This window comes from Falco biarmicus, chromosome W (assembly GCF_023638135.1).
Source record: "Falco biarmicus isolate bFalBia1 chromosome W, bFalBia1.pri, whole genome shotgun sequence".
NCBI classification, from domain to species: domain Eukaryota; kingdom Metazoa; phylum Chordata; class Aves; order Falconiformes; family Falconidae; genus Falco; species Falco biarmicus.
In genome coordinates this window covers 20,751,924-20,774,390 of record NC_079310.1, presented here as the reverse complement: position 1 = coordinate 20,774,390, position 22,467 = coordinate 20,751,924, and the positions used below count along the sequence as shown (strand labels likewise).

Sequence of the window (22,467 nt, the reverse complement as noted above, 5' to 3'; positions counted from 1 at the left end):
GAATGTTGCAGGTGGGAACAGAAAACTACAGAAGAGAAACTAGGGGCGGGCTTGGTATTTAGGCAACTAACCAATAATGAGCTTAACTTTTGTAATATGTATGAGCTAATTATAAGAAGGCATAAAAGGTGACTGTAAGAGACAATAAACGAAGTCTGCTGATCACTCATATTGAGTGACTGTGTCTTCCCTCCGTCGCAACACTCATGTGCTGTGTTATAAGCAGGGTAAGAATGCCATTTTCAAAAAGCATAATATATAGGTATGTGTACACAAGTGTACACACACACATAACTGCTCACTGGAATTTCCTGGAGCTAAGAAATAGCTTTTATTTTGGCCACATATTTGGTGCTGTGTATGACATAAATCCTTCTGATGAGAACATTGGTGCCACTCAACATGTTTTGCAGAGGACAGACCGATCTTACTGCTATTTTGTCTTACAGTGCATAGCATTTCTTGCAGTGATGTAGTTTGTGTATTTTTCCCGCTGTTTCTGCACTAGAATCAGGACAACTAGACTCAGAGCTTCTGAGAAGTGCATACTTCTATAGATCCACGACATCCATACAGAAAGAGCTTCAATGTTTGGTAACTGCTCCCTGGAAGTGCAAAAAATGTTAAGGATGCATACATAATCCTCAAACCAAGGGTGGGTTTTTTTCCCTCTATGGTCATCTTCCTTTGTGAGTATGTGCAGAAAAGCTGTCTGTCATCTCCTTGGGGTAACATTTTCCAAAGCCTTTAAATTAGCTTTTAGAAATAGCTTGAACATGAAGGAATATAGCTCTCATCTCAAGTCAATAGCTGTGTTCATAATAGCAATTTTCTTGCAGTAGCTGAACCAAAACATTGAGGCAAAGCAATTGTTGCTGAGCTTTTCACATGTCCTTTATAAGGAGATAATTCAGATTTCAATACTTATGTGAAATACTCAAGATAGTTCTGCATAAAATTGATAATGAAGACATGCTTCAAGATCTTTATAATCTACATACTTCAGTTACGTTTGAAAATAAGACTCAGAATCCAGGGTCACTTTACAAGCTTCAGTTTGTATTGTGGAAAAAAGTAGATGTGGAAAAATGTCTGCTTCCTGTCATACACAACTGGTTGCTGTAGTAATCCTGACAGACATTAACCAGAATGGTGTGTAAAAGGATGTTTGCACCTGCTGTTGCAGGAAAGTTAAAAAAAGGTTATATTGTTTAGACCTGAGGGACCAAAGATGATCACCAAGCCTAGCAACTTATAATTACTTGGTAACAAATTAACAGCTTAAAATGCGCCTACACTCTTAGTTCTCAAATAACACAGATTCACAGAATTAAAAAATGGTTGAAGTTGGAAGGGACCTCTGGAGGTCACCTGGACCAATTCCCCTGCTCAAGCAGGGCCACCTAGAGCTAGTTGCCCAGGACCATGTCCAGACCACTTTTAAATATCTCCAAGGTGAGAGACTCCACAACCTCCCTGGGCAACCTGTTCCAGGGCTCAGTCACCCTCACAGTGAAAAAGTGTTTCCTGATGTTTAGACGGAACCTCATGTGTTTCAGATATTGTCCATTGCCTCTTGTCCTGTCACTGGGCACCACTGAAAAGAACCTGACTCAGTCTTCTTTTGTACCCTCCCTTCAGAAATTTACATACATTGATAAGATCCTCCCCCCCAGCCTTCTCTTCTCTAGGCTGAGCAGTCCCAGCTCTCTCAGGCTTTCTTTATAGGAGAGATGCTCCAGACCCTTTAATCAGCTTTGTGGCCCTTCATTGAACTCTCTCCAATATGTCCATGTCTCTCCTGTACTGGGGAGCCCAGAACTGGACACAGGACACCAGATGTCATCTTGCCAGTGCTGAGTAGAGAAGGAGCATCACCTCCCTCGACCTGCTGGCAACACTCCTACCAGAATACCTTTAGCCTTCTTTGCAGCAAGGGCACATCAAGGGCATGTGTTCAACCTGTGTGTCCACCAGGACCCCCAGCTCCTTTTCTGCACAGCTGAGAACTTTCCTTTCCAACCTCAAACCTTCTGTGATTTACCAGGAATTATTACACTGTGGCTCAATATGGTTTGCAAGAATTAAATTTAGAAAAAAAGGTCAGCTAATAATCATCTGATAGTTACTGATATTTTTGTTAAACCCAGAAGCATGATATGCTTGGGTTTGTACATTTTTGAAAAATATTTCTATGTATTTTCAGTTCTGTTTAATTTCAGGATCTTTTTGTTTGGTTTCTATTTTTATTAGATTAAACACTTGGCTCAAACAGCTGACTTCATTCCTTTCTAGGAGAGGGTCAGAAACAATTGAAAGAAAAGAAGAGAAGACTTTTTCTTCCATTTTTCAAATACCTGTGTGGGTCAAATACTGCTAAGAAATATTGTATAACATGCTTTTGAGGTGTGAGATGCAGGGGAGAAATAGTAGGTTCCTCTCACCGTATTAAATGAACAACCTGCAAATATTAGCTGACTAGGTGTCACTCAGCCATGCACTATGTGCAACCTGGTCACATGAGCACGAGCTGGCACTTATGGGAGAACAAAAATCCCCCTTACATCTCTCCCTACTTGTACATTGATATATGCCAAGTACGTCGCATTGTTGAGAATAATATTGATCATAAAGGAATGAACATTGATTTTCCCAAGTGTATATAAAGCTTGTTGCATCATTTGGAACTCAACCTATTTTGTGTACACAGTGTTAACTGTTAACCTCTTTTCCTTTCTAAAAACTGATAACAGTATTCAAAAAGTTATTTCTAGAACACAAATGTTTATGTACAGGTTTTTATAAGCATATCCAAAGTGTATGTGGTGAGGGGATATTTATTAATGTATCATACTCATGCTGACCCAGGGAAAATGCACCATTAATTAAAATATTTAATTTTTTTTCAGTGAAATATCATTCCCAGAAATAATTAGGAGGACAACAGTGATTAGAGGGATGACATAGTTTAGGGAGGGGTTTTATGGAGTGAATTCAGCAGAGGCCACTGAGATACTCAGGGCTGGAGCTCTCACCCTGTGAAGAGAGGTTGAGGGCCTGGTTCACCATGGAGAAGGGGCAGCTCTGAAGGAACCTAACAGCAGCCCCCAGTGCTTATGAAGGTATTATTGAGAAGACAGAGATGGGCTTTACTCAGAGGGGCACAATGTTAGGTAGAGGGACAAGTGGCAGGCGTTGGGACGTGAGAGGATGAGATTGGCAATAAGGATGTGTTGTAGTAATTATGCAGCTGCCATCCAGACTATGGTAGGAATTATGCGGATGCCACCCCAACAAGGCTCGTTCCTAAGTTCTGCTTTAATAAAATAATCAGAGCTTCCTTCTTCTACTATGTTTAATGTGCAATACTAGTTACAGCTTGAGCTGGGTTCCTCTGAAGAGGCACTCCACCTGTCAATTGTTACCGGATTTTATAGTCTCTATAGGTCACTTGATTTCCTGATGGTAATTCTTCTCATTCAGTCCTGTTCACAGAGCCTGGTGTCTTCTCCTGATTCACTCTTGCACCCTCCAGGCACACTTTTTGTCTGTGTCTTTTGATTGGGTTTGTGTGGGAAGGTTTTGGCAGCAGGGGGCTACAGGGGTGGCTTCTCTGAAAAGCTGCTAGAAGCTTCCTCTATGTCCAATCAGCCAATCAGCGACAGTGGTAGTCCCTCTGTGATAGCATATTTAAGAAGGGGGGGAAAAACCTGCGCAATGCAATTGCAGCCAGAGAGACAAGTGAGGATATGCGAGAGAAACAACTCTGTAGATACCAAGGTCGGTGAAGATGGAGTGGGGGGGAGGTGCTCCAGGTGCCACAGCAGAGATTCCCCTGCAGCCCATGGTGAAGACCATGGTGAGGCAGGCGGCCCCCCTGCAGCCCATGGAGGTCCATGATGGAGCAGATACCCACCTGCAGCCTGTGGAGGACCCTATGCCAGAGCAGGTAGATGCACTCAAAGGAGACTGTGATCCTGTGGGAAGCCCATGCTGGAGCAGGCTCATGGCAGGCCCTGTAAACCCATGGAAAGAGGAGCCCATGCTGGAGCAGGTTTGCTGGCAGGACTTGTGACCCTGTGGGGGACCCACACTGGAGCAGTCCATTTCTGAAGGACTGCACCCCGTGGAAGGGAGCCATGCTGGAGCAGTTCATGAAGAACTTTAGCCTGTGGGAAGGACTCACTTTGGAAAGTTCATGGAGAGCTGTCTCCCATGGGAGGGATGCCACACTGGAGCAGGGGAAGAGTGTGAGGAGTCCTCCCCTTGAAGAGGAAGGAGCAGCTGAAACAATGTGTGGCAAACTAACTGCAACCCCCATTTCCTGTCCCCCTGTTCCACTTGGGGAGGAGAAGGTAGAAAATCAGGAGTGAAGTTAAGCCTGGGAAGAAGGGAGGGGTGGGGGGGAAGGTGTTTTAAGATTTAGGTTTTGTTTCTTATTATCCTACTCTGATTTGACTGGTAGTAAATTAAATTCATTTTCCACAAGCTGAATCTGTTTTGCCCATGACAGTATTTGGTGAGTGATTTCCCTGTAATTATCTTGACACACCAGCCTTTTGTTATATTTTGTCTCCCCTTTCTGGTTGAGGAGGGGGAGTGATGGAGTGACTTTGGTGGACATCTGGCATTCAGACAGTATCAAATCACCACAATGTCAAATCAATCAACCACTTTATTTTGGTCTAATATGTTTTTCATTTGCTACATTTAGTGATGTCTTTGCTTATAATTTCCACAAGATTAAAGTTGGTGACATAACAGTTAATGTTTTAATATCATTTGGGGTTTCTTTTATGTTTTCTCTCTTTCTTTTTTTCTTCCCAGCCAATAGTTAAGAAGGCATAAGGGCACTCAATCAACTTTACTGAGCCACTGCCACGTCCATATCTCCCAAGTTGTCCTGATATCAGCTGGGATAGAGTTAGTTTTCTTCTTAGTAGCTGGTGCAGTGCTGTGTTTTGGATTTGCTGCAAGAACAATGTTGATAGGACACTGATGGTTTTAGTTTGTTGCTGGGTGATGTTTATACTAAGTCAAAGACTTTTCAGTTCCTTGGGTCCTGCCAGCAAGAGGGCTGGAGGGGCACAAGAAATTGGGAGGGGACACAGCCAGCACAGGTGAACCAAACTAGCCATACCATATGACGTCATGCTGAGTATATAAACTGAGGGAAGAAGAAGGAAGGTGGGGGACATTTGGCATTATGGCATTTGTCTTCCTGAGTAATCATTATGTGTGATGGAGCCCTGCTGTCCTGGGGATGGCTGAACACCTGCCTGCCGATGGGAAGTGGTGAATGAATTCCTTGCTTTGCTTTGCTTGTGTGCGTGGCTTTTGCTTTGCCTATTAAATTGTTCCTATCTCAACCCTTGAGTTTTACATTCCTTTCCGATTCTCCTCCCCATCCCTCTGGGTGAGGGGGGAGTGAGCGAGCGGCTGTGTGGTGCTTGGTTGCCAGCCAGGGTTAAACCACGACACAAGTGTCTGCATTTTATTGGAAAGTCCTCTACTTAGTTGAATTTGAATTGCGGGCTAAGCAGCATTTTCATGTTTTATTCCAATATTTACTATGTGGCCACTGAAACTGCATACAGATATCTCTAAAGGCCTAAGAAATACAGTCAGATCCCTGCAAGTTACATTTTTGTCTTAACTACTGTGCAAAAGAAGAGCAAAGAAAGCAATGAACTCATCCATCTAATTAATGTTTCCAGAATGACCAGTTCCATGCCCAGATTTTCTTTATTTATATTGGGTTTGCAAAGGCTCCCACAGTGCATACTGGAATGATATAAGGCCAAATGCTTTGGAATTGCGATTTGAATGCACTAAAAAGACTGAATTAGAGAATAATTAATGACCTGTTGAGAGCTATGGAATAAAAGAATTTGAGACTTAGTGAATTTTGGCATGTATGGTTATTATGTGCATTTTTTACTTTTCTCTCATTAACCCTACTATGTTTAGCTGCATATAGAACTAACTAAATAATTGGGGGAAAAAAAAATTCACCTGGGACTTAATAAATTTTCATTCAGTATGTGACACATTGTTCAACGTAAAAGGACAGCTCTATTTCCTGGATGCTAATGAAAATGTTGTTTGATTTAAAAGGCATTACAACCAGAGATCCTTATAGTTGCCATACGCTTAAGCCTTTCCTCATATAATTTCTAAGACTTGAAATCACCAAAACCAGCAGGTAGAACTCTCTGTCTACTCAAGACAGATTTGTATCACTTGTATGTTACTGGCTGCAATTGCAAGTTTTAAATTGAGTCATAATTCAGAAATATAAATGTTTGGTATGATTTGATAGGATTTTCATGAAGTGATATAAAAAAGAAGAGGGTGAAGAAGACAGAGTAAAGACAGAATGGATAAATTTGCTTCAGCCAAAGGCACTTTGTGTAGAGGTAAGCCTCCCTTCATTAATGTGGTATGTAACGAGCAGGACACAGGCAACAGAGTGTTGTTTCAGTTGTTATAGAGTCCTATTTTCTTATCCTGCCTGCATGAAGGCCTGTTGTACACATACAATTGAGGTGGTTTTATATCTGAATTAAATAAGCAGTTGAGCAATTATGGTCTCATTTTTGAGTACAGACTTTGGCTTTGTGTCTTTGAATCCCTAGACCACCAGCTGTCTATAAGAACTGCTCCTTCCATTGTCTACTATGGCCAGCTAAAAAGTAAAAATGTGTGGCCCAACAGTATGCAACAGTTTGGGGATAATCTTTGAAACATTAATTAATATGACTATCTTTCTGTAATACCAGACAAGAGGTGGTTTCTTGTCTTCTGAATTTTTTTTTAAATGTTGTAAGAAAAAAAAAAAAGTTGAAGGAAAATTAACTGCCAGTAATTGGGAAGTGAAACCATGATACAGTTTCCTGGTTGTCTTTCTTCATTCTAATGTAATTTATCTAAAAATTGTATTGGATTTAAGTGGCAAAGTTTTGGTAGTGGGGGGAGGGCTACAGAGGTGGTCTCTGAGAGAAGAGGTCAGGGGCAGCCCCGGCACTGGATGGAGCCAAAGCTGAGAGAATCAGAGATGCTGGTAGAACCTCTGTAATAATATATTTAAGAAGGGGTAAAAAAACCTTCACAGCTGTTGAAAGGGAGAAGTGAGAAAAAGAAAAGTGAGAGAAACAACCCTGCAGACACCAAGGTTGGACCAGATACCCACACTGCAGCCCATGGAGGACCCCATGCCAGAGCAGATGGATATACCCTGAAGGGGGCTGGAGCCTGCTGAGAGTTGTCTTGAGAATATACTTGGGGGGGGGTGGGGGGGGGTGGTATTAGCATTGGCTAATGTACTGGGTTTACATGGCTAGATTTTGGTAGCAGAGGGGGTTGCAGGGATGGCTTCTGTGAGCAGAGGTCAGAGGCTGACCCATATTGGACAAAGCCACTCCCAGCTGGCTCCAAGATAGACCCGCTGCTGAACAAAGCTGAGCCAATCAGTGACAGTGGTAGGGCCCTTGTAATAACATATTTAAGAAAGGATAAAAACTGCTGTGCAACAGCAACTGGGAGAGAGGAGTGAGAATATGTGAGAGGAACAACTCAGCAGACAATAAAGTCAGAAAAAAAGGAGGGAGAAGAGATGCTCCAAATACCAGAGCAGAGATTCCCCTGCAGCCTGTGGTGAAGACCATGGTGAGGCAGGTTGTCCCCCTACAGCCCATAGAGGTCCACAGTTGAACAGATATCCACCTGCAGCCTGTGGAGAACCCCAGACCAGAGCATGTGGATGTAATCTGAAAGAAGCTATGACCTCATGGAGAGACCCCAATGGAGCAAGCTCCTTCCAGGAACTTTGGCCTTGTGGAGAGGAACCCATGCTAGAGCAGGTTTGATGGCAGGACTTTTGGCCCCATGGGGGATCCATGCTGGAGCAGTCCTTTCTTGAAGAACTGCAGCTGATGGAAAGGACCCATGCTGAAGAAGCTTGCGAAGGACTATCTTCTGTGGGAGGGATACCATGCTAGAGCAGGGGATGAGTGTGAGGAGGAAGAGATGGCAGAGATAATGCATTACGAACTGACTGCAACCCCCATTTCCCATTCCCCTGAGATGCTCAGGGAGGAACAGGTAGAGAAGTTGGAAGAGAAGTTGAGCCCAGGAAGAATGGAGGGGTGGGGGAAGGTGTTTTAAGACTTGTTCTTCTTTTTAATTATCCTAATCTAATTTGATTGGCAACAAATTAAATTAATTTCCCCAATGAGAGTAACTGATAAGTGATCTCCCTGTCCTTGATTCACCAGTTTTTCATCTTATCCCCCCTCCCCCCCCGCTGAGGAAGGGGGAGTGACAGAGCGACTTGGTGGGAGCCTGGTGTCCAGCTAAGTTTAACCCACCATAGTCCTTTGTGGGGCCCAAGACAACAGCAGTTTTGAATTGAGCATGCTATAGCTATAATTGTTATTAAGTGGCAACCTTCTGTGCAGATCACGGAGTTTGCTGGCTGCACTGCTTATCTCTTTATTTTTCTGAGCTTGGGAACATGTTAGTACAAACAATGGCTATGTGCTTTGCCCTGCTATTGATGGCCTTACTCTGCTGGGGGAGCTGTCTTGTGGAGAGGATGAGGGAATACACCTCCCTGTTTAATTGGAGTTCCCTCTGATGATAAAAGTCCTCTTTCTTTTCAGATAGTTCCATGAGCATGGAATACACCAAATACATACTTAGAATCAGTGTATATGTTGACCCGTTTGTTCTTAGACAATTCTAGAGCTCTTATGAGACATATCAATTCAGCCTTCTGCGCTGAATTGTTAGGAGGCAGGACCTTGGATTTGATCTCTTTTTCCAATGCCACAATCGCGTGCCCAACTCTTCATTCTCCATTGGCAAAGAAACTGATTCCATTGGTAAACAAAGTCCAATCAGGGTCCTCTAGTGGCATGTCCTTCAAGTCTGGTCTGCTAGAATATACTCGGTCGTGGTTTTGAATACAGTCATGTAATAAATCACCCTCATCAGTCTTAGGTAGCAATGTAGCAGGATTTAAGCTGGAAACAGTTTTTAACAAGACATCATCTTGTTCAGCTAACACTGTCTGATACAGTATCATTCTACTTGGTGACAACCAATGATGCCCCTTTTGTTCTAAACCTGCTAGAATGGCATGAGTAACATATACAGTGATAACTTGTCCCAAGGTCAATTTTTGAGCCTCCTGAATCAGCAGCACTGTTGCTGCCACTGCTCAAAGTCATGCAGGCCATCTCTTGCTTACTTCATCCAATTGTTTGGAATCCAAAGTAGGCAACTAGTCTTTTCTAATGTCCTAACATTTTGGTTAGCATTCCCAATGCTGTGTGTCATTATTCATGGACATATAACAGGAAAGGTTTAGTAAGTTCTGGCAATCCCAATGCTGGGGCCTTCATCAAAGTCTCTTTAATAGAATCAAAGCCTTTATGACATTCTGGTGTCCATTCCCCAGCCATTTTATAGCTTCATACTGTTATAAATTCCGAATCAATTTTTAGTTTTATATTTTTTATTTATGGGGTTAATAAAAGGCAAGTAAACAGCGCTGGGTGCGCGGGGAGTCAGGGGTCCTCTAACATGCACGCACGCGTTACATGAGGCGGCTGGTTTTTATGTTCCTAAGCTAATACATATTCATCACTACTTCTAAGAAAGGCAGGGTTATTACAATTAGTTTCCGGAATTCGACCCCTTCCACTGCCGCATGCGTATCAGTTCTCGATGGTCCCTCTGGGGGGTCGTTTGGGGTCTTCCTCCCAGGCTTTGTCCTCCAGTCGTCCTTCAGTTTCCTTTTCTTCCTTATTTGGTAATCTCTTGGCTGGATGTCAGTGACTTGTGTAGTGTCCAGTGCAATAGTTAACAGTCATTTTGAAACTCCTTTGTTCTCCTGTCCCCTAGATCCAGGTCTCAATGTTTACCTTTTAACCCCTCTATTGACACGAATTGCTGGACCATTTCTTACAATACTAAGGCTTAGCCATTAGTTCATAATTTGTAATCCACATTCTGCACCATCCAGCCATTCCCAGGAAACTTTGGAGTTCCCTTTTTGTCTGTGGGGGAGCTATCCGGCAAATAGCTTCTTTTCATTCAATTCCCAACCATCTTTGTCCTTTTGAAATTTAAAATCCAAGGTAAATCACTGTTTGCTTTACTAATTGTGCCTTTGAGACACACTATAGCCTGCAAGTCCTAGGAAATTCAACAAACATGGTTGTTTTTTACACTGTTGTTCAGTTTCAGCTCCTAAGAGTAGATCATCCACATATTGTAACAAAGTAATTGAGGGATTCTTACCTTGCCAATATTCTAATCCTTTGGCTAAGGCATTACCAAATAAGGTCGGACTATTCTTGAATCCCTGAGGCAACACAGTCCAGCATAACTGCATCTTCCAGTAGTCCGACTTTCCCATTCAAAGGCAAACAACTCCTGGCTCTTAGTTTCTAATGGGATACAGAAGCATCTTTCAAATCAAAAACTGTAAAATAAACATCCTTTTCAGAGACATTAGACAACAACGTACACTGATTAGGAACTGCCAGGTGTACATCCACAACAATTTGGCTGATCACTCGTAAATCTTGAGCCAATCTGTGTTCCTGCAAACAACGCTTCTTCAATGGGACAATTAGGGTATTATATTTGAAACTACATTCACATAACAGTCCATATCATAAAAAAAATTATTTATCAAGGGTTCAAGACCAATTGTCACTTGCAGTTTTATAGGATACTGGCTTTTTCTTACTGGTTTTGAATTAGGCTTCAGCTCTACCTTAACTGGAGTTACATTCTTAGCTCTTCGGCGTCATTGGGTGGCCCATATCATGTGAAACACTGCATTCAGAATTTCCTCAGGTATTTCTTTGTTCATTTTGCCCTTAGCATCCTTGTAAGGGACAAAAATAAATTGACCTTGTAGAGAAACAAGGCTGAATTGGCAGAGCTGTTAGTGTACAGATAAGCGGCCAAATTTGGCAGTGAAACCACAAGCGTGCGAACAGCTCGTAATGAGCAACTGCTTTGCTACACATAGACAAATTCCCAGGTGCTCTGCTGCACGTAGGCACATTCCAGGGCAGAACGTGGGTAGATAAGTGATTATATATAACCAGCACTTATGTATGCAATAAACGATCTCACTTCTTCACTGACTTGGGGTCTGTGCCTTCATATGCCACAAATGGCACCCGAACAGGGGCTTGAGGGATAAAAACTGCAACTCCAGTGGCATAGCCCAGCTGAACCAGGGAAAAAGGGAAGATGGATACCCAAGTGCTCTCATCACCACCACAGGACGGTAGATGAGCAGCTGGGAACCATGGGACAATCATTAACATGGGAACAGAAAAATCATATGGATGTTTTGCAGAAAATTTTAAAGACTTATGGGGAGAGTGTGTCTTAACTATCCCTTGTAACCCTCTTGACATAGGCTCAGGACAATTGTTCTTGGTTCCTTAAAGAGGGCACGCTGAATATCACCATATGGAAACATATCGGGGATGAATTGGGACAGCAAAATGATGAAAAGTGGAAGAGTTTGCTGATAACGTGGCAGCAAGTGTTTTCAGCTCTTAGCTGCTTACAGACTGTTAATGCGGCAAAACTTCCTAATTAAAGCATGACAGCCTCATCAACAGCAAGTGGAGATAAAGAACAGCAGCCTGTCTTTGCATAACGATCCTAAGCCTGATGATCCTTTCAACCCAGGGAGCCAGATCTTTACCCACCAGATGATAATGATGCAGGTGTAATACCTCTGCCTCCAACTGAGCCAACAGCTCCATTTAACCCATTTCTAAAGTACAGTGCTTAGGCTTTGTAGCTGGCTGCACTTTCTGTGCAGAAGCCTGAGCCAAATTTTTGGCTGGGCAACAGTGGACCAATCTGAAGGAAGGTAAATACTTGTGGTCCTCGTGGCAAGTAATTAAATAGATTTTTTAGGACCTCTACCCTGAACTCCAAATAAATGGGAAAACATTTTAACCAGGGTAGAGATTGTCAGCGGTTTTAGGTATGGCCTACCCATGTCCTCAAGCTAGTATGAAATATGTAACTTTTTGATTAGGACAATGGTTTACACACCTACCTCTATCCTCTAAATTTCAATCAGATAATGGATCACATTGTAAAAGTAAAGATATACAGACATGGTCAGAAGCCCGAGGGATTAGGTGGATTTTCCGCATCCCTTATCATCACCAGACTATAGGTATTAATGAACGATGGAATGGACTAATTAACATTTGACTACAAATTCTCACTTGTACCAGTGAATAGAAAACCTCAACTAGTAGCTCCTCATATCATGGATGGCAACATCACCTTAATTATGCAGTTGCTGCTTTGAATAACCAACAGATTGTGACTGGTAGTCCAATCTGGAAAGCTTTTGATAGCAGCCATGGTGCAACTTCAACTTCAAGTGTAAATAATAATCATCAATTATCTATTGGACAGACTGTCCAGGTTATTAATCGTCTACAAAAAGGAAGATTTCCTTGCATATTACAAACACCTCTTTGAAGCAACATGTGGAAGGTCTTGGCTACCAGACCTCGGAGCACGGGCACAGCTCAGCTTAATATTAGCTCTCATTTTAGCTGTTGGAATTGTGCTTTTTTGTATTATATCTTGTATGAAATCACTGTGTGTATCACTTTTAACTAAACTGGTACTGTATACTCATGTCTCAATTGATAAACCCTCTCAGGAGTTACAACAACATTGGGCTTGATGTGGATATAAGTCTCTGCCTTACACACTAGAAGGCAAGGGACACACACCAGATATAGTGTAGTCTCACTCCTAATGACCCATAAGTGTCTATAGGCCAAGGGGTGGAGTGAACCAGTAAACATACTGACAAAGAAGGATATCTCCTTAACCAGAGTCTGAGACATCCCTGATAAGTTCACATGAAGCTTCCTTGATGGGGAGTATTTGGCAGGACAAAGAAAACTTGATGGGTGGCAGGACAAAGAAACTGTGATGATGAACTGACCTTCCAGGAGAACAGAAGTCAGCAACAACTATTCTGAGAACTGATGTCCTATACCCACTTATGTATCTACACTAAAAGGTATAAAAAGTAACTCACTGCCTACTCCAAATGAGCTTCTCTGCAAAAGCCTCTCTGCATGAGATCTCCCAGACAGACCAGACCCTCTCTGAGGATGCCTGGCTGACTTGGGACTGTGAGTGGATCGTCTTTGTGAAGTGAGACTTTTTCCGTTGTCCGTTAGCCCCACTTCTGGGAGTGGTTTGGTGAGTGTCCTACCAGTAACACCTCATGTAAAATATTTATAGGCACACACAGGTAAAGGTTCATAAGTATATAATTGTTTCACTAGTTTAATTCTATAATATCTTGAAATATACATATATTTCCTTTACTCTTGTTATATCTATATTTATATTTATAAACTTGCTTTCCTAATGGTAATTTTGTAGTGACTTGCAGTATATATGCATATATATATGTTTTTACTAACAGTAGTTTTGTATAGCAATTAGTAATAAATAAATTCTTAGAAACCCAGAACTCTGTATCCTTGTGTATTGCAGAATTTGGAGACCCCCACAGTCATGATCTTTACACACCTGTGGATAGGGTAACCCTCATAGGTTGTGAAAATGACTGTTACAGGTACAAATCCCCTTTTTGAAGCTGCTAAAAAGTGAATTGCCAATCTGAACAGAAGCCGAGTGGCAACCTGGCTTGCAAGCAAGGATGCTTACAGCTTACACAAGGCTGCAAGAAAGCATTTTAAAAGATACAGAGTGATTGTGGCACAAGTGGATGTACAATGGCAGGTAGACTTGATGGTTATGCAACAGTTTTCCAGAAACAATGATGGTGTTAAGTACATCTTAATGGTGACAGACATATTGTCCAAGCCTGCCTGGGCAATTGGTCTAAAAGAAAAAACAGGTTCTGAAATAGCTGGAGTTTTAAAAGTAATTTTTAGCAGGGGGCACAAGCCTCAGAAATTATAGACTGACTGGGGAAAAGGATTTTTAAACTAGCCTTTAAACAAGCTTTTAAAGCAGTGTAATGTTCACCATTTTGTTACTAACTGTGGAGTGGCTGGAAGAAAATGGGCATATTATGAGCAATCCAGACCAAGTAACTTTGTTGTAATAGCAGGCCAAGCAGGCTGAAGCTGTAACAAGCGGCAGCTGTTGTGAAGGACATATGCAAGGCCAAGAGAAACAAAGAAACTGTGTACTGGCAGAGAGATAAGAAAGTTGGACTATTAACGAACTGTACCTGGGAAAGAGATAAAGGAGTTGGACTGAAAAATAAGAAAATAGAATGTCAAAACAGAATGTAGGTGAGGAGCATGGATACCACGCCGTGACCAATCATAGAGTGCAGGAGAGTGAATAGAAAAGCAGCTTTAGCCTATAATAATAGGGAATAATAAGGAGGATGTAAGGAAAGAAAGCATTCGACTCCTAAACTTTCTTGCACAAAAGGGACTACGGGTATCACAAGAAAAGTTACAATTTGTGGAGGAAAAAGTGAAATATCTGGGGCATTATTTGTTTAACGGCAAGAAGATATTGGATCCAGAGCGCATTAAAGGAATTCTGGAATTACCTATGCCTGTCACTAAGAGGCAAATTCGGCAGGCATTAGGGCTATTTGGGTATTGTAGGCAATGGATAGAGAACTACAGCTTTAAAGTTAAATTCTTATATGAACAACTGTCTAAAGACAAAATGCCCAAGTGGACCCCTCAGGATCAAGAGCAGTTTGCCAGTCTCAAAAGGGAGCTAAGTCAAGCACCGGTTTTAAGCCTCCCAGATTTAAAGCGGCCATTCCATTTATTCGTTAACATACATGAAGGAACAGCATTCGGAGTATTAACTCAGGAATGGGCCGGACAAAAGAAACCGGTGGCATACTTATCAAAGCTGTTGGACCCTGTGAGCAGGGGTTGGCCGAGTTGTTTACAAATCATTGTTGCTGCTGCCCTATTACTTGAAGAAACGAATCGTATTACCTTTAATGGAGAAGTTGTCCTATATGCGCCTCATAATATAAGGGGGGTGCTTCAACAAAAAGCAGAAAAATGGCTTACAGATAGCCGACTACTAAAGTATGAGGGAATACTCATAGAATCTCCAAAACTATCCCTAAGGACTATCGGAGCGGTTAACCCTGCAGAATTTCTATACCCAGGGGAAAGTACTGAGTTAGTACATGATTGTCTTCAAACGATTGAACAACAAACACGAATTCGACCAGACCTAGAAGAAGAGGAATTACAACATGGAGAAATATTTTTCATAGATGGGTCATCTCGAATAGTGGCAGGTAAACGATTGTCCGGATATGCCATCGTTAAGTTAGAAAAAGGAGAATTTAAGACAATAGAATCGGGCCCCCTGAGTGCCAGCTGGTTGGCTCAAGCCTGTGAGTTGTATGCATTGTGGAAAGCATTAGTGTCACTGAAGGGAAAAGATGGAACTATATATACAGACTCACGCTATGCATTCGGAGTGGTACATACCTTTGGAAAAATATGGGAGGAAAGAGGATTTGTTAACTCACAGGGAAAAGAATTGATACACCCTGAATTAATTCGGCGAGTTCTGGGGGCATTGAAAATGCCGAATAAAATAGCAGTTGTACATATAAAGGGACACCAGCGAGGTACAAGTTATCAAGTTAGGGGAAATAATGCAGCTGATACAGAAGCAAAACGAGTGGCAGGCAATTATAGTACGATTTTGACTATGCAACAAATATCTGTTAGTAAAAATTTGAGTTTTGAGTCTGCAGAAAAGGAAAAACTAGAACAAATGGGAGCTAAGGAACAGGATGGTAAGTACATATTGCCAGATGGGAGAGAAGTCTTGCCGAAGGGCATAGCACTTGAAATATTTTCAAAAATACACAGTAAAACACACTGGGGAACCCAGGCGTTAGTTGATCATTTCAATCAACAGTTCGCCTGTATAGGCGTATATAACATAGCAAAGACAGTCATGGCAGCCTGCGAGACCTGTCAAAAGGTTAATCGAAACAACATGAGACAAAAACCTCTTGGAGGATGTTCCCCAGCATACAGACCTTTCTCACACATACAAGTGGATTTTACTGAACTACCCAGGGTAGGGCGTTACAAATATTTATTAGTAACGGTGGATCATTTAACACATTATGTTGAGGCTTTTCCTACCTCCAAGGCAACTGCTAACCAAGTTACTAAAGTGTTACTTGAACACATTATACCTCGATATGGAGTACCTGAAGTAATCGACTCAGACAGAGGAACACACTTTGTGTCAAAAATTGTTAGAGATCTAACAGAAAGCTTGGGTATTAAGTGGGAATACCATACGCCATGGCATCCACAGAGTTCGGGAAAAGTTGAAAGGATGAATGGAGAAATCAAAACTATTTTGACTAAATTAATGATAGAAACCAAATTATCATGGATTAAGTGCCTACCCATGGCACTATTAATTCTCAGAACCAGACCCCGAGCAGATGTAGGAATATCAGCGTTTGAAATGGTGTATGGAATGTCCTATAGAATTGAAAGTCCACAAACAAATGTTTTAATTCGAGACCGTGTGATTAATGAATATGTTTCACAATTAGCAGAACATCGTAACAAGCTTTGGGAACATGGACTGATTGTGCAACGACCCCCGTTGGACTTAAAAATTCACAATGTTAAACCTGGGGATTGGATATTGGTTAAAGTGTGGAAGGAAGAAACCCTAAAACCCAATTGGGAGGGACCTTACCTTGTTCTGCTCACCACAGAGACCGCCATCCGGACTGCAGAGCGCGGACGGACACATGCCAGTCGCGTTAAGGGACCAGTAAATCCTCCACAGTGGAAGACTGTCAGCTCACCTGGAGACACCAAGCTTGTGTTAAAACGATAAGTAATGATACAAACTGTTTTTCAGTATTTAGCAGATCTACCTTTTAGAAAACAGTGCGTTTTAGGATTGATTTTTGCGTTAATAATATCTTTGATTGTATATTATCTGTGGAAAATAGTTAAGTGTGGAAAAGGGGTATGATAAATTTATGCCTGCTCAGTTTGTAACCCTGTTTGAAGCCTTTTGGGCTTGCCCGTTGGAAGTTAATCAACAAAAATTTTGTTATTTGAAAGTCACCTCAACTTCTGCCACCTATACCTCTGATGTGAGGGTCAGGTGTGAGAAACCTGACTGTGAGTGTTATCCATTTATATGTTTTAAGTGCAAAAAGTGTCAGGAAAAATGGTGGACACACTGTAAGAGGGGAACTCCTCCTCGAGGAGTTTGTAGTTCTTGCTATAAAAGCGAGAGGCACCTGACCGATTGGGCCCTAAAACGATTTGGAAACAAATTTCCAGATTGGACTCCTGAACAGTGGTTCTATTTTGCATTCGGGATAAACCCTGAATATTATTGCTATCACCCTCAGGAAAGAGTACCATTTGTAATTGATATTGTCACAGTCCAATGTAGACGGGAAGTAAAAGCCGTAGGGTGCAATGAACATATGGTAAAGGCCAAAGCTTGGCCTGCTTATGCTCACCGTTTAACCAAGTGCGAAAGGCATATTCCCACCAGGGACTCCTGCTGCCGAGAAGATGGCAACCCCCGTGGCTGGCTGCAACCCAGTCGACGGGCGAGGCAGAGGAGAACCTACCAGAGGAAAGAGCCTACAACTTGGAATGCGCAAGCGACCCTGGCTGAACTCCCCCGGGACTGGTAAGAGCCTAAAATTTAATAAAAAACAAAACCCTCTCACAGTACTCTTTTTCTTGTGCACCTTTAACACATTAGTCTTACCCACAATGGCAGGAAATCCACACGAACCTATGGTATGGAAAATATATAACTTACAGGAGACACATGCAATTCAAAATATTACAACTCCAAAGACAGTAAAATTTACTGTACCATTAACTGCAATGATTATTGGAGGACATAAAGATAGGGCAGATCCATGTAGAGCATATTATGTATGTCCTGCATCAAACCCTGGTAAAAGCTATTGTAATCAACCAGGTCAATACTTTTGTGGCTATTGGGGTTGTGAAACCTGGGCTTCTGATTGGACAAGTCCTGGAGACAGATATCTGAAATTTGAATGGGAGCCTAAAGGGTGTAAGCGGCCAGACATTGGAAAGGATGGACATGTTTATGGACATTGTAATTCACCAGGATACTGCAGAAACATTAGTATCGAAGTAAAGAATCCTACAGAAGACTCATGGTTAGGTGGAAAAATTTGGGGAATTAGGTTTTGGGACACAGGGCCAGATAGGGGGAGTATGTTTAAAATAATAAAAGAAAGACTTCCTCATGATCCTTTGCCAATAGGACCAAACCTGGTCCTGAATCCACCCACTTCCTCTGAAAAAAAGGTTGCCCCCGCAAGCGTCGCAACCACTTCTCCAAACTCTCTTTCGGAAACAACTAATGACACTGTGACTGAATTCTCCTTATCCAGGGATCTAGAGTTGTCAGAATCCAAGGACCCCTTATGGAATCTAATGCAAGCCTCTTATCGTGCCCTTAATGAAAGCAAACCAAATTTAACTGAGGAATGCTGGTTATGTTATAATGTTAGACCACCATATTTTGAAGCAATTGGAAAACCAGGTAGGATTCAATGGTCTAATGGTTCAAACCCACGAGAATGTCCATGGGATGACCAGAGGAACCATACACAAGGAATTACTATTCAATTAGTAACAGGTCAAGGAAAATGTATAGGTACAGTGCCCGAAAAGTATCAGCCTTTGTGCAACCGAACAGTCACTAACACCAATATAGAGAAACACAAGAATCAAAATGACAAATGAGCTATCCCGACACCAGGAGCTAAATGGGTTTGTTCAGACATCGGAGTAACGCCTTGCCTATCCCTAAACGTGTTTAATCAATCTCAGTTTTGCGTACAGGTGATTATTGTTCCTCGTCTGATCTATCACACCTCTGAGGAGGTGCTACGCCACTTTGAAGGAGACCTGAATAGACAAAAACGAGAGCCAATTACAGTGGTAACCCTAGCTACACTACTGATAGCGGGTGGAGTTGGAGCAGGTACAGGCATAACCTCCCTAGTAAAAAGTCAGGAATTACAAAGTTTGCAGATGGCTGTAGATGAGGATTTAGCGAAAATAGAACAATCTATCCAAAATTTAGCCACTTCAGTAAAGTCTTTATCAAAAGTAGTGCTGCAAAATAGAAGAGGATTAGATCTATTGTTCTTAAAGGAAGGAGGGTTATGTGTAGCTCTCAATGAAGAATGTTGTTCTTTTGCTGACCATACGGGAGTAGTCCAGGACACCATGTCTGAACTCCGGAAAAGGTTAGATCAACGTAAGAAAGATCGTGAGGCGGGCAGGTCATGGTATGAAAACTGGTTTAATGTTTCACCTTGGCTAACCACTTTGTTGTCCGCTTTAGCAGGACCACTTATCATGTTGATTTTGGGACTTATATTTGGGCCTTGTATATTACGCTATATTTTACACTTTATTAAAGAACGGTTTGACATAGCTAAACTGCTTATTTTAACTACGAGGTCTGGGGCAAAATATAAGAGTGTATCTATTAATGAGGATGAAGATTGTTGTGAATGCGTTATGCCACGTGAGAACTATGCCTATTGTAATTGTGAGGTATTACCTTGTGAGTGTTATGATAAATGTTGGGATTGTGGAAAAAGGTTTGCTTGCAGTGCCGAGAATGAAAGTAGTGTTTAATAAACAATAAAAGGATAAAAAAAAGAAAAAGGGGGGATTGTAAGAAACTATGGACTAGGGTATTGTTTATTAAGATTTATGTTAAGCCCAATGTAAAGGTTAGGCAACAAAAGATATGAAATCGCTTATGCAAACAGCCACCAGACACCGCTTGTGTAAGATAGGATAACCGCAATCGCTTACACAAACTAAACCAGATACCGCTTGTGCAAGATAAGATAACCGCCAGATGTCCAGGAACCGACAGAAACAGGACAAACAACCCCATATAAGGACATATGGGTGAGGGGTCAACTACGGGACAAAAGAGGAAGACTTCTTACTTCGGCCTCAAACGACCACCAGGAGGCAGAAAACGACCCCCTAACAACAACTGAAGCATGCGCAGAGTACCTCCACTACTTCATGAACACGGAAGTAAAGTTGTATAAAAAGGGACTGTTTGAACTGCTCAGTACGGCAGTTGGCGGAGCGCAGACTCCCCTGCCATCCAGCGCTGTCTTTGCTCATATTCTACTTGCTATAATTAATAAAATTTTAATTGGATTATGATCCATTGTGGTCTCAATTTATAACACTCCCCAATGCATCTTATTAATAATAGGGCTGTGGTCCATATTAAATTGGATGGTACCACTATACGACCATCCCTTAAATAAGTCCACTTATTTATTTTTATTTTATCATTCATGTCCTGAATTACCTTTAAGTTTTCTTTAGAATAGTTTGGCTCCTGATCTGTACTTACAGTTTGGATTTTATCGTCTGGTGTTAAGGATAATTCCTCCTTTCCTACCTCCTCTGTTACTTGTCTGGCCTCATGGTGGGCCAGGCGGTTTCCAATTTCCAAATCAGTGCCTCAATGGGCCATCTTATGTTCTTCCTTCCTGGATGACCCTCTTATAACAGAGGGGGCCATTCCTCACATCAAGGTCTGGCATGGCATATGTCCCCACCACTCAACGCCTACTGGGTTGCAGCCAACAGCGGAGCTCAAGATTCTTCTTGGTGGCAAACACAGAGGCCAACCCAGTCTTGCCCTTGACTATGGTAGGAGGCACCTGACCAACCTTATTCCTTGTACTTCGTTGTCAATGCAGAGTTTCATCTGCACATCCCATAACAAGTCACTGTCATGGCAAAGCACACAGTTTTACATTAGTAGAACTACTAGAGAGTGTATTTTATTTTAGTTTTTCTGCCAATATCCCCCACAGCCTTGCTGACCAAGGGATATTGTTTTATCTGAACTGGGCAAGCCTCCCCCTTATCATTTTTACTGTAACAGGGAAAGCATTTTTCACCTTTCCTGGAATTTATTTTCAGATGCACCTGGTTAAAAAATTCTTTTACTTCAGGGAGGTCCTCTTTTCCTCTTTTCTGTTGAACTAAAGATAAGCTCAATATTTCAATTACTTGATCATTTTTAACTTTTAGTTTCATTTCTCCTTCTTTAAACGTCTAGATGTTCTAATAAATCTCATCCCAACAAAGATTTTGGTGAATTTGGCATTCTTATTTGTTTTCTTAGTTTGTACTTTAAAGGTTTCAGGATGTTTTCCTGGTGGCCAGCAGCTACCACAACTGTAACAATTTTTATTTTTTTTTACTGAAGTTTAACAAATAAGTTGGTTTTGTATTCACTAAAATTCCACCTCATTTTTCCTAGTCCCTAGTTCACCAGAACCCCTTGATGGTTCTTTAGCTTAGGGCAATCTTGCTTCCAGTGTCCGCTTTCCCTACAATATGCACAGTGATCCGATCCCATAGGAGAGGGATTCACTCTTTCACTTCTGCCTGACATTCCTCCTGTCTCTGCCTCATCTCCTCTACCAATTTAGCACGACCCAGCTCTTCTTCTCTTACCTTCTGTACACGTTCCCTGTTCCTTCTATCAACTTTTCTATATCACGCTTACCTAGTAACTCGAACCTTTATCTAGTCCTATTAGATCATCCTGACAAATCTTTCATAACCAACTTTCAAGCATCTAAATTTCCCATCAAAGTTTCACCTTTATTCTCGTCAGACCCGTTGCCTACTCTAAAGGGGCCGTTACCGGTCCTGTTGTACTGCAAATGCTGCAGCAATTGGGGTGACATTGTCAGGTCCTTCTGCTCAATTGTCAGCAATAGCAACCCCCTCCTCCTCACCATCAGAAGGGTTCGGGGCAGGAGATGCTCTTCCTGCTCTGCAGGTTACACAAGCCTGCCTCTGCAACAGCACTTCTGTTTTAACTCTTTCTTACCCTGAATGCAAATCTGCTACTTGTTGCTTTAAGTCTGTGTTCTTACATATCATGCCTTCGCAGGCAAATAACAAACACCCTGCCATGCATCCCAGCATGATTCAGTCGCACCTTCGAGGGGGTACGGGGGTTTGTACAAACTCACCCCAATACTTTAACACTTTCACAAGGTCTTTGATTCTCCACCCCTCCCACCCCCACCCCCACCCCCCGCCTCAGGTTTTACATACATTAGTACAAGTTTTTATCTTACAACGTGTTTCATTCTGGTTGCTCCACAGAAGGAACCACAACCTGAGCTTTTTAACACAAACATTTCAACAAGAACATCTTTCTAGTTTAGGTCTCAGGTTTTTTTTCCTGTCCTTTTCTAGAGCCATAATCAAAGATCAGGTGCTGTTAATCCCGCACTCTTTCTAGTGCTAGTACCATAGGATCCCGAGGGGGTACTAATCCACAGTACTT

General features: G+C 41.9%; 1 protein-coding gene across 1 annotated transcript; it reads left to right on the top strand.

The window, feature by feature from the left end:
• The first annotated feature begins 7,947 nt into the window (after positions 1-7,947).
• LOC130141922 (uncharacterized) lies at positions 7,948-20,065 on the top strand. The gene is made up of 3 exons (XM_056323221.1): positions 7,948-8,103; positions 17,252-17,748; positions 18,851-20,065. The coding sequence occupies exons 1-3, from the start codon at positions 7,948-7,950 to the stop codon at positions 19,752-19,754; spliced, it is 1,557 nt and encodes a 518-aa protein (XP_056179196.1). The 3' UTR covers positions 19,755-20,065.
• Positions 20,066-22,467: the final 2,402 nt, after the last annotated feature.

Coding starts and splice junctions, on each gene's coding strand:
- LOC130141922 (XM_056323221.1), top strand. CDS start 7,948: ATGCTGAAGAAGCTTGCGAAGGACTATCTTCTGTGGGAGGGATACCAT. Junction 8,104..17,251: donor AGATGCTCAGGGAGGAACAG/GTAGAGAAGTTG, acceptor ATATGTTTTAAG/TGCAAAAAGTGTCAGGAAAA. Junction 17,749..18,850: donor GCTGAACTCCCCCGGGACTG/GTAAGAGCCTAA, acceptor TGACAAATGAGC/TATCCCGACACCAGGAGCTA.